Source organism: Culex pipiens, chromosome 1, assembly GCF_016801865.2.
Source record: "Culex pipiens pallens isolate TS chromosome 1, TS_CPP_V2, whole genome shotgun sequence".
Taxonomy (NCBI): domain Eukaryota; kingdom Metazoa; phylum Arthropoda; class Insecta; order Diptera; family Culicidae; genus Culex; species Culex pipiens.
Window position 1 is genome coordinate 77,179,675 of NC_068937.1, and position 15,304 is coordinate 77,194,978.

The 15,304-nt window shown below is 25.4% G+C and overlaps 1 protein-coding gene across 1 annotated transcript; it reads right to left on the reverse strand.

Annotated features, from left to right (window-relative positions):
* Positions 1 to 11,462, reverse strand: LOC120427200 (uncharacterized). Its single transcript, XM_039592060.2, has 3 exons — positions 11,167 to 11,462; positions 10,709 to 11,102; positions 1 to 964 (listed from the first exon to the last, which is right to left on the reverse strand). Exons 2-3 carry the CDS (start codon positions 10,971 to 10,973, stop codon positions 759 to 761), a joined length of 471 nt encoding a protein of 156 aa, XP_039447994.1. The 5' UTR covers positions 10,974 to 11,102; positions 11,167 to 11,462; the 3' UTR covers positions 1 to 758.
* Between the last annotated feature and the right edge of the window lie 3,842 nt (positions 11,463 to 15,304).

Genomic DNA, 15,304 nt, shown 5'->3' on the forward strand with positions numbered 1-15,304 from the left:
TCCGGTTTGCGGAATCGGAAACTCTGCTTTCGATTTGCTCTAAAAATCGCAAATCTCGGTTTCCACCCGTCAGCAGGAAACATTGCTTCCAATATCGCAAACGATTATTTGCGATATCGCAAACGTAACGCAGTAACGCCCACCCCGCCAAAAGCACGCAGAACGCAGCCACTTCAATATTTACCTTTTTGAATTGACCGTTGCTGCTCGAAATTCAGTTGGAAATAAGAAGAAGAAGCGCTCATTTAATTTTCATTTATTTGTTCATATTTCTAAACATAATAAAAAGAGGTGTATTTAGTTCGAAATTTTACTGATATTGTGTGATGTTTTTTTTTTGGCTTTTTCTAAAATACGGTGACGATTCGAATGAGTCGATTTGTCTGATGGCCTCGATGTCCGTGGTGCAGTTGGGTACAGCTGCCGTGAACTCGCTGATGTACGGATGATGTCAGTGTTGATGTTTTGATGTCAGTGTTTTGTGCAGCAGTGTGTGCGATATCCGGTTGATGATCCCTCGCCTAGATCCTTCTCATACTCGGTGACGTCGGCAGCGGAGCCACCCGGATAGAGGTGCTGCTGAGACCATGCCAGCGTGCTCGGGCCGGCTATCTGAATGATTTCCGGCGCCGGATTCAGTTCCTAGCTGGCACTTCCCCTTAGCGGATTCGCGAAACGCCGGAAGTTCACCTCGTTCTGGAGGTTTCGGCTGTTTGCTTCTTCGTGCATTCGGGAAAGGTCCTGGTGCGGACTCAGGTTCATGCTTGACTCTGGAGCATATGATGCCTCACCAGGGCAACAAAGGCGCCCATGCACAGCGCCACGATAGCGATTCCATTTCCGATATTCACCTCGAGGACCAACTTGAGTGGAGCGGCATCTGCTAGAAGACCGTCCGCCTGGAATGAGTCCCAGCTTTGGACACCTTGCTGGCCGAATTCACGTTGCAATCGTGAGGCGTAGACTGCGAAAGAGAACACAAAATTAAGTTTAAATTTTTGTCCCTTCACACATCAAAAAACTAAAATTAAAAACTTTTCAAAATTCAAAAATTCAAAAATTCAAAAATTCAAAAATTCAAAAATTCAAAAATTCAAAAATTCAAAAATTCAAAAATTCAAAAATTCAAAAATTCAAAAATTCAAAAATTCAAAAATTCAAAAATTCAAAAATTCAAAAATTCAAAAATTCAAAAATTCAAAAATTCAAAAATTCAAAAATTCAAAAATTCAAAAATTCAAAAATTCAAAAATTCAAAAATTCAAAAATTCAAAAATTCAAAAATTCAAAAATTCAAAGATTCAAAGATTCAAAGATTCAAAGATTCAAAGATTCAAAAATTCAAAAATTCAAAAATTCAAAAATTCAAAAATTCAAAAATTCAAAAATTCAAAAATTCAAAAATTCAAAAATTCAAAAATTCAAAAATTCAAAAATTCAAAAATTCAAAAATTCAAAAATTCAAAAATTCAAAAATTCAAAAATTCAAAAATTCAAAAATTCAAAAATTCAAAAATTCAAAAATTCAAAAATTCAAAAATTCAAAAATTCAAAAATTCAAAAATTCAAAAATTCAAAAATTCAAAAATTCAAAAATTCAAAAATTCAAAAATTCAAAAATTCAAAAATTCAAAAATTCAAAAATTCAAAAATTCAAAAATTCAAAAATTCAAAAATTCAAAAATTCAAAAATTCAAAAATTCAAAAATTCAAAAATTCAAAAATTCAAAAATTCAAAAATTCAAAAATTCAAAAATTCAAAAATTCAAAAATTCAAAAATTCAAAAATTCAAAAATTCAAAAATTCAAAAATTCAAAAATTCAAAAATTCAAAAATTCAAAAATTCAAAAATTCAAAAATTCAAAAATTCAAAAATTCAAAAATTCAAAAATTCAAAAATTCAAAAATTCAAAAATTCAAAAATTCAAAAATTCAAAAATTCAAAAATTCAAAAATTCAAAAATTCAAAAATTCAAAAATTCAAAAATTCAAAAATTCAAAAATTCAAAAATTCAAAAATTCAAAAATTCAAAAATTCAAAATTCAAAAATTCAAAAATTCAAAAATTCAAAAATTCAAAAATTCAAAAATTCAAAAATTCAAATATTCAAAAATTCAAAAATTCAAAAATTCAAAAATTCAAAAATTCAAAAATTCAAAAATTCAAAAATTCAAAAATTCAAAAATTCAAAAATTCAAAAATTCAAAAATTCAAAAATTCAAAAATTCAAAAATTCAAAAATTCAAAAATTCAAAAATTCAAAAATTCAAAAATTCAAAAATTCAAAAATTCAAAAATTCAAAAATTCAAAAATTCAAAAATTCAAAAATTCAAAAATTCAAAAATTCAAAAATTCAAAAATTCAAAAATTCAAAAATTCAAAAATTCAAAAATTCAAAAATTCAAAAATTCAAAATTCAAAAATTCAAAAATTCAAAAATTCAAAAATTCAAAAATTCAAAAATTCAAAAATTCAAAAATTCAAAAATTCAAAAATTCAAAAATTCAAAAATTCAAAAATTCAAAAATTCAAAAATTCAAAAATTCAAAAATTCAAAAATTCAAAAATTCAAAAATTCAAAAATTCAAAAATTCAAAAATTCAAAAATTCAAAAATTCAAAAATTCAAAAATTCAAAAATTCAAAAATTCAAAAATTCAAAAATTCAAAAATTCAAAAATTCAAAAATTCAAAAATTCAAAAATTCAAAAATTCAAAAATTCAAAAATTCAAAAATTCAAAAATTCAAAAATTCAAAAATTCAAAAATTCAAAAATTCAAAAATTCAAAAATTCAAAAATTCAAAAATTCAAAAATTCAAAAATTCAAAAATTCAAAAATTCAAAAATTCAAAAATTCAAAAATTCAAAAATTCAAAAATTCAAAAATTCAAAAATTCAAAATTCAAAATTCAAAAATTCAAAAATTCAAAAATTCAAAAATTCAAAAATTCAAAAATTCAAAAATTCAAAAATTCAAAAATTCAAAAATTCAAAAATTCAAAAATTCAAAAATTCAAAAATTCAAAAATTCAAAAATTCAAAAATTCAAAAATTCAAAAATTCAAAAATTCAAAAATTCAAAAATTCAAAAATTCAAAAATTCAAAAATTCAAAAATTCAAAAATTCAAAAATTCAAAAATTCAAAAATTCAAAAATTCAAAAATTCAAAAATTCAAAAATTCAAAAATTCAAAAATTCAAAAATTCAAAAATTCAAAAATTCAAAAATTCAAAAATTCAAAAATTCAAAAATTCAAAAATTCAAAAATTCAAAAATTCAAAAATTCAAAAATTCAAAAATTCAAAAATTCAAAAATTCAAAATTCAAAAATTCAAAAATTCAAAAATTCAAAAATTCAAAAATTCAAAAATTCAAAAATTCAAAAATTCAAAAATTCAAAAATTCAAAAATTCAAAAATTCAAAAATTCAAAAATTCAAAAATTCAAAAATTCAAAAATTCAAAAATTCAAAAATTCAAAAATTCAAAAATTCAAAAATTCAAAAATTCAAAAATTCAAAAATTAAAAAATTAAAAAATTCAAAAATTCAAAAATTCAAAAATTCAAAAATTCAAAAATTCAAAAATTCAAAAATTCAAAAATTCAAAAATTCAAAATTCAAAAATTCAAAAATTCAAAAATTCAAAAATTCAAAAATTCAAAAATTCAAAAATTCAAAAATTCAAAAATTCAAAAATTCAAAAATTCAAAAATTCAAAAATTCAAAAATTCAAAAATTCAAAAATTCAAAAATTCAAAAATTCAAAAATTCAAAAATTCAAAAATTCAAAATTCAAAAATTCAAAAATTCAAAAATTCAAAAATTCAAAAATTCAAAAATTCAAAAATTCAAAAATTCAAAAATTCAAAAATACAAAAATTCAAAAATAAAAAAATTAAAAAATTCAAAATTCAAAAATTCAAAAATTCAAAAATTCAAAAATTCAAAAATTCAAAAATTCAAAAATTCAAAAATTCAAAAATTCAAAAATTCAAAAATTCAAAAATTCAAAAATTCAAAAATTCAAAAATTCAAAAATTCAAAAATTCAAAAATTCAAAAATTCAAAAATTCAAAAATTCAAAAATTCAAAAATTCAAAAATTCAAAAATTCAAAAATTCAAAAATTCAAAAATTCAAAAATTCAAAAATTCAAAAATTCAAAAATTCAAAAATTCAAAAATTCAAAAATTCAAAAATTCAAAAATTCAAAAATTCAAAAATTCAAAAATTCAAAAATTCAAAAATTCAAAAATTCAAAAATTCAAAAATTCAAAAATTCAAAAATTCAAAAATTCAAAAATTCAAAAATTCAAAAATTCAAAAATTCAAAAATTCAAAAATTCAAAAATTCAAAAATTCAAAAATTCAAAAATTCAAAAATTCAAAAATTCAAAAATTCAAAAATTCAAAAATTCAAAAATTCAAAAATTCAAAAATTCAAAAATTCAAAAATTCAAAAATTCAAAAATTCAAAAATTCAAAAATTCAAAAATTCAAAAATTCAAAAATTCAAAAATTCAAAAATTCAAAAATTCAAAATTCAAAAATTCAAAAATTCAAAAATTCAAAAATTCAAAAATTCAAAAATTCAAAAATTCAAAAATTCAAAAATTCAAAAATTCAAAAATTCAAAAATTCAAAAATTCAAAAATTCAAAAATTCAAAAATTCAAAAATTCAAAAATTCAAAAATTCAAAAATTCAAAAATTCAAAAATTCAAAAATTCAAAAATTCAAAAATTCAAAAATTCAAAAATTCAAAAATTCAAAAATTCAAAAATTCAAAAATTCAAAAATTCAAAAATTCAAAAATTCAAAAATTCAAAAATTCAAAAATTCAAAAATTCAAAAATTCAAAAATTCAAAAATTCAAAAATTCAAAAATTCAAAAATTCAAAAATTCAAAATTCAAAATTCAAAAATTCAAAAATTCAAAAATTCAAAAATTCAAAAATTCAAAAATTCAAAAATTCAAAAATTCAAAAATTCAAAAATTCAAAAATTCAAAAATTCAAAAATTCAAAAATTCAAAAATTCAAAAATTCAAAAATTCAAAAATTCAAAAATTCAAAAATTCAAAAATTCAAAAATTCAAAAATTCAAAAATTCAAAAATTCAAAAATTCAAAAATTCAAAAATTCAAAAATTCAAAAATTCAAAAATTCAAAAATTCAAAAATTCAAAAATTCAAAAATTCAAAAATTCAAAAATTCAAAAATTCAAAAATTCAAAAATTCAAAAATTCAAAAATTCAAAAATTCAAAAATTCAAAAATTCAAAAATTCAAAAATTCAAAAATTCAAAAATTCAAAAATTCAAAAATTCAAAAATTCAAAAATTCAAAAATTCAAAAATTCAAAAATTCAAAAATTCAAAAATTCAAAAATTCAAAAATTCAAAAATTCAAAAATTCAAAAATTCAAAAATTCAAAAATTCAAAAATTCAAAAATTCAAAAATTCAAAAATTCAAAAATTCAAAAATTCAAAAATTCAAAAATTCAAAATTCAAAAATTCAAAAATTCAAAAATTCAAAAATTCAAAAATTCAAAAATTCAAAAATTCAAAAATTCAAAAATTCAAAAATTCAAAAATTCAAAAATTCAAAAATTCAAAAATTCAAAAATTCAAAAATTCAAAAATTCAAAAATTCAAAAATTCAAAAATTCAAAAATTCAAAAATTCAAAAATTCAAAAATTCAAAAATTCAAAAATTCAAAAATTCAAAAATTCAAAAATTCAAAAATTCAAAAATTCAAAAATTCAAAAATTCAAAAATTCAAAAATTCAAAAATTCAAAAATTCAAAAATTCAAAAATTCAAAAATTCAAAAATTCAAAAATTCAAAAATTCAAAAATTCAAAAATTCAAAAATTCAAAAATTCAAAAATTCAAAAATTCAAAAATTCAAAAATTCAAAAATTCAAAAATTCAAAAAATTCAAAAATTCAAAAATTCAAAAATTCAAAAATTCAAAAATTCAAAAATTCAAAAATTCAAAAATTCAAAAATTCAAAAATTCAAAAATTCAAAAATTCAAAAATTCAAAAATTCAAAAATTCAAAAATTCAAAAATTCAAAAATTCAAAAATTCAAAAATTCAAAAATTCAAAAATTCAAAATTCAAAAATTCAAAAATTCAAAAATTCAAAAATTCAAAAATTCAAAAATTCAAAAATTCAAAAATTCAAAAATTCAAAAATTCAAAAATTCAAAAATTCAAAAATTCAAAAATTCAAAAATTCAAAAATTCAAAAATTCAAAAATTCAAAAATTCAAAAATTCAAAAATTCAAAAATTCAAAAATTCAAAAATTCAAAAATTCAAAAATTCAAAAATTCAAAAATTCAAAAATTCAAAAATTCAAAAATTCAAAAATTCAAAAATTCAAAAATTCAAAAATTCAAAAATTCAAAAATTCAAAAATTCAAAAATTCAAAAATTCAAAAATTCAAAAATTCAAAAATTCAAAAATTCAAAAATTCAAAAATTCAAAAATTCAAAAATTCAAAAATTCAAAAATTCAAAAATTCAAAAATTCAAAAATTCAAAAATTCAAAAATTCAAAAATTCAAAAATTCAAAAATTCAAAAATTCAAAAATTCAAAAATTCAAAAATTCAAAAATTCAAAAATTCAAAAATTCAAAAATTCAAAATTCAAAAATTCAAAAATTCAAAAATTCAAAAATTCAAAAATTCAAAAATTCAAAAATTCAAAAATTCAAAAATTCAAAAATTCAAAAATTCAAAATTCAAAAATTCAAAAATTCAAAAATTCAAAAATTCAAAAATTCAAAAATTCAAAAATTCAAAAATTCAAAAATTCAAAAATTCAAAAATTCAAAAATTCAAAAATTCAAAATTCAAAAATTCAAAAATTCAAAAATTCAAAAATTCAAAAATTCAAAAATTCAAAAATTCAAAAATTCAAAAATTCAAAAATTCAAAAATTCAAAAATTCAAAAATTCAAAAATTCAAAAATTCAAAAATTCAAAAATTCAGAAATTCAAAAATTCAAAAATTCAAAAATTCAAAAATTCAAAAATTCAAAAATTCAAAAATTCAAAAATTCAAAAATTCAAAAATTCAAAAATTCAAAAATTCAAAAATTCAAAAATTCAAAAATTCAAAAATTCAAAAATTCAAAAATTCAAAAATTCAAAAATTCAAAAATTCAAAAATTCAAAAATTCAAAAATTCAAAAATTCAAAAATTCAAAAATTCAAAAATTCAAAAATTCAAAAATTCAAAAATTCAAAAATTCAAAAATTCAAAAATTCAAAAATTCAAAAATTCAAAAATTCAAAAATTCAAAAATTCAAAAATTCAAAAATTCAAAAATTCAAAAATTCAAAAATTCAAAAATTCAAAAATTCAAAAATTCAAAAATTCAAAAATTCAAAAATTCAAAAATTCAAAAATTCAAAAATTCAAAAATTCAAAAATTCAAAAATTCAAAAATTCAAAAATTCAAAAATTCAAAAATTCAAAAATTCAAAAATTCAAAAATTCAAAAATTCAAAAATTCAAAAATTCAAAAATTCAAAAATTCAAAAATTCAAAAATTCAAAAATTCAAAAATTCAAAAATTCAAAAATTCAAAAATTCAAAAATTCAAAAATTCAAAAATTCAAAAATTCAAAAATTCAAAAATTCAAAAATTCAAAAATTCAAAAATTCAAAAATTCAAAAATTCAAAAATTCAAAAATTCAAAAATTCAAAAATTCAAAAATTCAAAAATTCAAAAATTCAAAAATTCAAAAATTCAAAAATTCAAAAATTCAAAAATTCAAAAATTCAAAAATTCAAAAATTCAAAAATTCAAAAATTCAAAAATTCAAAAATTCAAAAATTCAAAAATTCAAAAATTCAAAAATTCAAAAATTCAAAAATTCAAAAATTTCAAAAATTCAAAAATTTAAAAATTACAAAAATTATCAAAAATTACAAAAAATTCAGAAATTTCAAAACTTTCGAAAAATTCAGAAAATTTCAAAACATACAAAAATTTCAAAAATTTCAGAAATTTCAGAAATTTAAGAAATTTAAGAAATTTAAGAAATTTAAGAAATTTAAGAAATTTAAGAAATTTAAGAAATTTAAGAAATTTAAGAAATTTAAGAAATTTAAGAAATTTAAGAAATTTAAGAAATTTCAAAAATTTCAAAAATTCAAAAATTTCAAAAATTCAGAAATTTCAGAAATTTCAGAAATTTCAAAAATTCAGAAAATTCGAAAATTCAGAAAATTCAGAAATTTCAGAAATTCAGAAATTTCAAAAATTTAAAAATTTCAGAAATTCTAGAAATTTCAGAAATTTCAGAAATTTCAAAAATTTCAAAAATTCAAAAATTCAAAAATTCAAAAATTCAAAAATTAGAAAATTCAAAAATTCAAAAATTCAAAAATTCAAAAATTCAAAAATTCAAAAATTCAAAAATTCAAAAATTCAAAAATTTCAGAAATTTCAGAAATTTTAGAAATTTAGAAATTTAGAAATTTCAGAAATTTAAAATTTCAGAAATTTCAAAAATTCTAAAAATTCTAGAAATTTAAAATTTCAGAAATTTCAAAAATTTAGAAATTCAAAAACATAGAAATTCAGAAATTCAAAAATTCAGAAATTCAGAAATTCAAAAATTCAGAAATTCAAAAATTCAAAAATTCAAAAATTCAAAAATTCAAAAATTCAAAAATTCAAAAATTCAAAAATTCAGAAATTCAGAAATTCAAAAATTCAGAAATTTAAAAATTCAAAAATTCAGAATTCAAAAATTCAGAAATTCAGAAATTCAGAAATTCAGAAATTCAGAAATTCAGAAATTCAGAAATTCAGAAATTCAAAAATTCAGAAATTCAGAAATTCTAGAAATTTAGAAATTTAGAAATTTAGAAATTTAGAAATTTAGAAATTTAAGAAATTCAAAAATTCAAAAATTCAAAAATTCAAAAATTCAAAAATTCAGAAATTCAAAAATTCAAAAATTCAAAAATTCAAAAATTCAAAAATTCAAAAATTCAAAAATTCAAAAATTCAAAAATTCAAAAATTCAAAAATTCAAAAATTCAAAAATTCAAAAATTCAAAAATTCAAAAATTCAAAAATTAAATTCAAAAATTCAAAAATTCAAAAATTTAGAAATTTTAGAAAATTTAGAAATTTTAGAAATTTTAGAAATTTTAGAAATTTTAGAAATTTTAGAAATTTTAGAAATTTTAGAAATTTTAGAAATTTTAGAAATTTTAGAAATTTTAGAAATTTTAGAAATTTTAGAAATTTTAGAAATTTTAGAAATTTTAGAAATTTTAGAAATTTTAGAAATTTTAGAAATTTTAGAAATTTTAGAAATTTTAGAAATTTTAGAAATTTTAGAAATTTTAGAAATTTTAGAAATTTTAGAAATTTTAGAAATTTTAGAAATTTTAGAAATTTAGAAATTTTAGAAATTTTAGAAATTTTAGAAATTTTAGAAATTTTAGAAATTTTAGAAATTTTAGAAATTTTAGAAATTTTAGAAATTTTAGAAATTTTAGAAATTTTAGAAATTTTAGAAATTTTAGAAATTTTAGAAATTTTAGAAATTTTAGAAATTTTAGAAATTTTAGAAATTTTAGAAATTTTAGAAATTTTAGAAATTTTAGAAATTTTAGAAATTTTAGAAATTTTAGAAATTTTAGAAATTTTAGAAATTTTAGAAATTTTAGAAATTTTAGAAATTTTAGAAATTTTAGAAATTTTAGAAATTTTAGAAATTTTAGAAATTTTAGAAATTTTAGAAATTTTAGAAATTTTAGAAATTTTAGAAATTTTAGAAATTTTAGAAATTTTAGAAATTTTAGAAATTTTAGAAATTTTAGAAATTTTAGAAATTTTAGAAATTTTAGAAATTTTAGAAATTAAGAAATTTTAGAAATTTTAGAAATTTTAGAAATTTTAGAAATTTTAGAAATTTTAGAAATTTTAGAAATTTTAGAAATTTTAGAAATTTTAGAAATTTTAGAAATTTTAAAAATTTTAGAAATTTTAGAAATTTTAGAAATTTTAGAAATTTTAGAAATTTTAGAAATTTTAGAAATTTTAGAAATTTTAGAAATTTTAGAAATTTTAGAAATTTTAGAAATTTTAGAAATTTTAGAAATTTTAGAAATTTTAGAAATTTTAGAAATTTTAGAAATTTTAGAAATTTTAGAAATTTTAGAAATTTTAGAAATTTAAAAATTTTAGAAATTTTAGAAATTTTAGAAATTTTAGAAATTTTAGAAATTTTAGAAATTTTAGAAATTTTAGAAATTTTAGAAATTTTAGAAATTTTAGAAATTTTAGAAATTTTAGAAATTTTAGAAATTTTAGAAATTTTAGAAATTTTAGAAATTTTAGAAATTTTAGAAATTTTAGAAATTTTAGAAATTTTAGAAATTTTAGAAATTTTAGAAATTTTAGAAATTTTAGAAATTTTAGAAATTTTAGAAATTTTAGAAATTTTAGAAATTTTAGAAATTTTAGAAATTTTAGAAATTTTAGAAATTTTAGAAATTTTAGAAATTTTAGAAATTTTAGAAATTTTAGAAATTTTAGAAATTTTAGAAATTTTAGAAATTTTAGAAATTTTAGAAATTTTAGAAATTTTAGAAATTTTAGAAATTTTAGAAATTTTAGAAATTTTAGAAATTTTAGAAATTTTATTGAAGCTCTCTCCACCTGCTTCGTGAAGTAATGACGTGACTTCAGCGGCCACTTCTTGGTACTTGGATTCTTCAAACCCGCAGATTCGTCTTCGCTGGACATTCCGTCCAGGGGCGAAATGGTTAATCTGTTGGCGTTCCGAACGATAACATGCTCGCTGTGTTTGTGTTTCGCAGCTTTCTGGCGCCGATGTGAGTGCTGGGTCATCTGTTTGACTAGTGAGTCGGTATCCGGCTAGATTCCTACGATCCTGGTTTAGATTCGCCTCTCCGGTTTCCATCCGGCTGTGATCCGGAATCTGGCCGCGCGCTCAAGAGGCGCACACAAGCACAGAAGAATCACGATGTTACGGGGTTGATGGCATCCGGGATTGCAGCGGCAGTCAATTAGAGGAACGATGATCAGAATGCTGGGGGGATAAGAGAAGGGAGGAGTAATGGTAAGTTAATTTATGAAACCGGAAACTCCTGTACCTTTTTGCATAAGTTTTCCGCCAGCTTTGGCACGCCGTAAACGTCCTCCGTCACAGCACCGGTGACCAGCTTTCTCCAGTTTTAACTGGGAGATGATGCTCTTCTAGGATTTCCGTAATCTACTTCCTCTCGCTGTGCTCGGTGCTGGTGCTTTTTAAGCAACAGCTGCAGCATCCCGCCGTTCTCACCTTCGACCGGATGGACAAAATTCCTACGGCGGACACGCCCTTGCTGCCCAGACCTTCAGTCCTTTATGGCGCACTTATTCAGCCGAGCTTATTCGAACGGTCGAACACTCGCGATTTGCAGCACAATTATTTTTTGTTTATGTTTACACCGTTTGCGCGAGCTGCTGATTTTGACAGCAGCGTAACGCATTGGCTGCGTCGGGCTTCATAGAAAAGGGTGCTGCAAACATGGTGTTTGCGATTTTGCAAACATTTTCTTCGAATGTGAAAATAATTCTTTCAAAATCGGAAACATTTTTGATGAATTCGGAAACAACCGATGTTTTCGAATCCATCGCGAAAATTTTTCGGATCCGCCGACCGGATTTTGTTCCGTGCAGTAGAGGTACGGCTTCAGTTGGTTCGATTCCCAGTGATAGAGTCCTACGACTTGCTGCAGCACTGGAGTGACGAGTTTGTCATTCAGGCACTACAGGTTCATGGTCGATTTTGAACGCAACACAGCTATGCTACCACTGACAATTGATTTCCACATCAATTGCTCAGAGCACAGTACCTGAGGGTTCGTCGTTTGACGAAGCATATGAAATGATCTCCTTTCATCGGCACAGCACCCCGACGATCGGATCTCACAGCGCGTCAGATATGCGAAGCCTTCGGCGTGTTTAGAGGTGATATGATAGTGATCATATCCCCAGGGCACGGCACCGAGATTCGGCAACAGGGCACGGCACCAGGGCACGGCATTGAACGCAACACAGCTGTGCTACCCCCTGACAATTGATTTCCACATCAATTGCTCAGAGCACAGTACCTGAGGGTTCGTCGTTTGACAAAGCATGTGAGATGTACCTCCTTTCGTCGCCAGCAGTCGAGTATCCAGTACTCGTTCGCTGTTGGCATCCCGACGAATGATCTCATAGCGCGTCAGATAAGCGAAGCCTTCGGCGTGTTAAGAAATGATCTAATAGGGATCATATCACCAGGGCACGGCACCAGGGTACGGCACCAGGGTACGGCATTGAACGCAACACAGCTGTGCTACCCCCTGACAATTGATTTCCACATCAATTGATCAGAGCACAGTACCTGAGGGTTCGTCGTTTGACAAAGCATGTGAGATGTACCTCCTTTCGTCGCCAGCAGTCGAGTATCCAGTACTCGTTCGCTGCTGGCATCCCGACGAATGATCTCATAGCGCGTCAGATAAGCGAAGCCTTCGGCGTGTTAAGAAATGATCTAATAGTGATCATATCACCAGGTCACGGCACCAGGGTATGGCATTGAACGCAACACAGCTGTGCTACCCCCTGGCAATTGATTTCCACATCAAGTGGGTACTAAAGCCCTATGTCAATTTTTATGTACAACAGTAAAAAATACGCTCAAAAACCATTTCTGATCACTTTTTTTCATTTTAATGCAAAAATAATAATGACAAGACAACATTTTTTCGATGTATCAACTATGGTCCCCTTGGAACGAGCTGTCAAGTAGGAACTTTTCTGTCAAGAAGGACCGCGAGGTAAATTTTTCAAATTTGATTTAAAAATCAATTTTAAACTCTTTGTGGTCGTACAAAATAAGCTTTATCGCTGTAAACAATAATATCAGCAATCTAAGCTTCATTTTAGGACCCAATTGCTCAGAGCACAGTACCTGAGAATTCGTCGTTTGACAAAGCATGTGAAATTACCTCCTTTCGACGGCACAGACTCCGACGATTGGATCTCACAGCGCGTCAGATATGCGAAGCCTTGAGGGTGTTAGCAATGAACTAGGCACGCTCTGCACTGCATAGCGTGCCTTTTGTTTTGCCCCCATAGATGCTAGTGGTTTTAGGAAAGGAATTGCGAGTTGGTGAAAGGTTATACCTTGATCCGCTCAGGTTGCCTTTTCGAGCTCGAATGGTTTGCTCCGGTCCGACGGGTACGTTGTGCACGTCGTGTCGTTGAGAGAGTAATCATGTGGGTTCTTTTTTTTGCTATTTTCGTGCCCCCGAAAATATGCAACAAACAGCGTTGACATCGGCCACCATCCTTTATACCGAGAAGGGTGGAGGTGACACAGTAGGTAGCGTTGACTACGCATACCCATGACATGAATAAGCACTGCCAGCTCGTGCTGCCGCGGATCCAAGGCTTTGCGACCTTCGATATCAACTGGTAATAGTTGAACCGGACAATGATGCTTGGAGGGAACGTGGGAGGGCCATGTTTAAGGATGTGGAGGGTCTCTAACCCAGGCTTTCTAGACAAATATGTCCAACGGACTACATCGATGAAATGAGATACGTAAACATTAATTTCGATGCTCTTTGCTTGCATTTAAATGGCATCGAATTTTATATCGATGAACATTGTTGGGAGTGACCTCCCCTTGATTGCATACAAATTTTAAGTCGTCTTTTGGGGAACGCTCTGCTTTCTCGTACCTATGGGGAGTCAAGTTTGGTGATGGAGGCCCTTAATGAGCGTATATGAAAACTCCATCATTGAACCGTATGAGCGCAGGCCCGCAGAGAGGACCCGACGAAGGTGGGCGAGAGGAGATAGGGACGGAGACGGAGAGAGGAATCGGAGACGGGTTCGGCTGTTCGGCGGGAGCGCACGAAAGTGTACGAACGTCCGAACAGAGAGGTGAGGTGTGGTGTGAGCATTACCGTGTTGTTAACATGGACGTCATACGTGGTTCTGCGGAGCGGTGCGCACTCGGAGATGTGTCGGAGATGTATCTACCACCAAGAGCGCGCGCCCATCCCAGACCGGTGCTCTCGTATGAGACTACCTGACTGTAGAGGGTACGGACACGACGGGAAAAGGAATCGGAGAGAGGTACGGCTGTTTGGCGGGAGCGCACGAGAGAGTGTACGCGAACGACCGAACAGAGAGGTGAGGTGAGGTGTGAGCGAGACCGTGTTGTTAACATGGACGTAATAGGTCAGTCAGCGATCGTATCGAGTATTACGTGTGACTAGTGTTCTAGTACGAACGAATGGGAACCTATTTGGGAACCTCCAGTACGAGGGTATCGAACCGTGGCTTTGAATGAGGTGCAATGCATTGGGATGACATTTGACTACATTTGGTTGACATTCGGGTGGCATCCGATGTGGTGAGACACCCTTGGTTTCAAGTCATTTTAGCGCAAAATTAATTATCTCGTCAAAGGAATGTAAATTCTTATTTTGTCTCTATCTCTACCTACGGTGTCAGCGTGACATTGTCAACGTGACCGATCTTACTATAGTCTTTTTGCTGGGTCGCGTTTGGGCGATGATCCGAGGGGCACGGTCGGCGCAGTCAGCGCAGTCGGCACGGTGTGCTCGCAACATCCCTTGTTATTTACCCAGGCTCGGGGAAACGGTTCCAAGATTAAACGTGTAAGAAGATTCCGGAAGGGAAAGCCAGCTTGGAGAGAACCGTTTCAAGAAAGAGAGTAACCCAGTCACGGCGTTATCACAGGATTCTTACAGAATTCTAGCAGAGCGAAAATATTCTTACTAGAACGCTGCCATCATCCTGCTAAAATTTCTCAAGAATTCTTTGAGAATTCTAGCTCAAATGCAATAACCGGTTCCGGCGAAATCAACCGGTTCCTGCTAGAATGCTGCTAGAATTCGGTAAGAATTTTGCCAGAATGAAATGGCAAAAATTTCAGCTACAATCCTGCTAGAATTTTATAAGAATGTTCCTGCTAAAATTTTTGGTTTAAATTTATGACCTGGAATTTAGTTCAAATTATAAAACGACAAAATATTCACATTCCTGTTTAATAACAGTAAAATGAAAAAAAGATGTTTAACATTTTTATTACACAGAAAAACTGGGAAAAACAAAATTACTATCATTGCCTTTTTTCCTTCACTTCGGATTAATTCTGGCCTTTACTAGGTAGTTTTAAACGTGTAGTGGATTAACCGGCAGTTTCTTGGGGTGAAGTTCCGCCGT

Bases quoted from the DNA above. Each gene is read 5' to 3' on its own strand.
- LOC120427200 (XM_039592060.2), bottom strand. From the start codon at position 10,973: ATGGAAACCGGAGAGGCGAATCTAAACCAGGATCGTAGGAATCTAGCC. The intron at 965-10,708 runs GTGGAGAGAGCT...TCTCTTTCGCAG, and splicing joins GTCATTACTTCACGAAGCAG to TCTACGCCTCACGATTGCAA.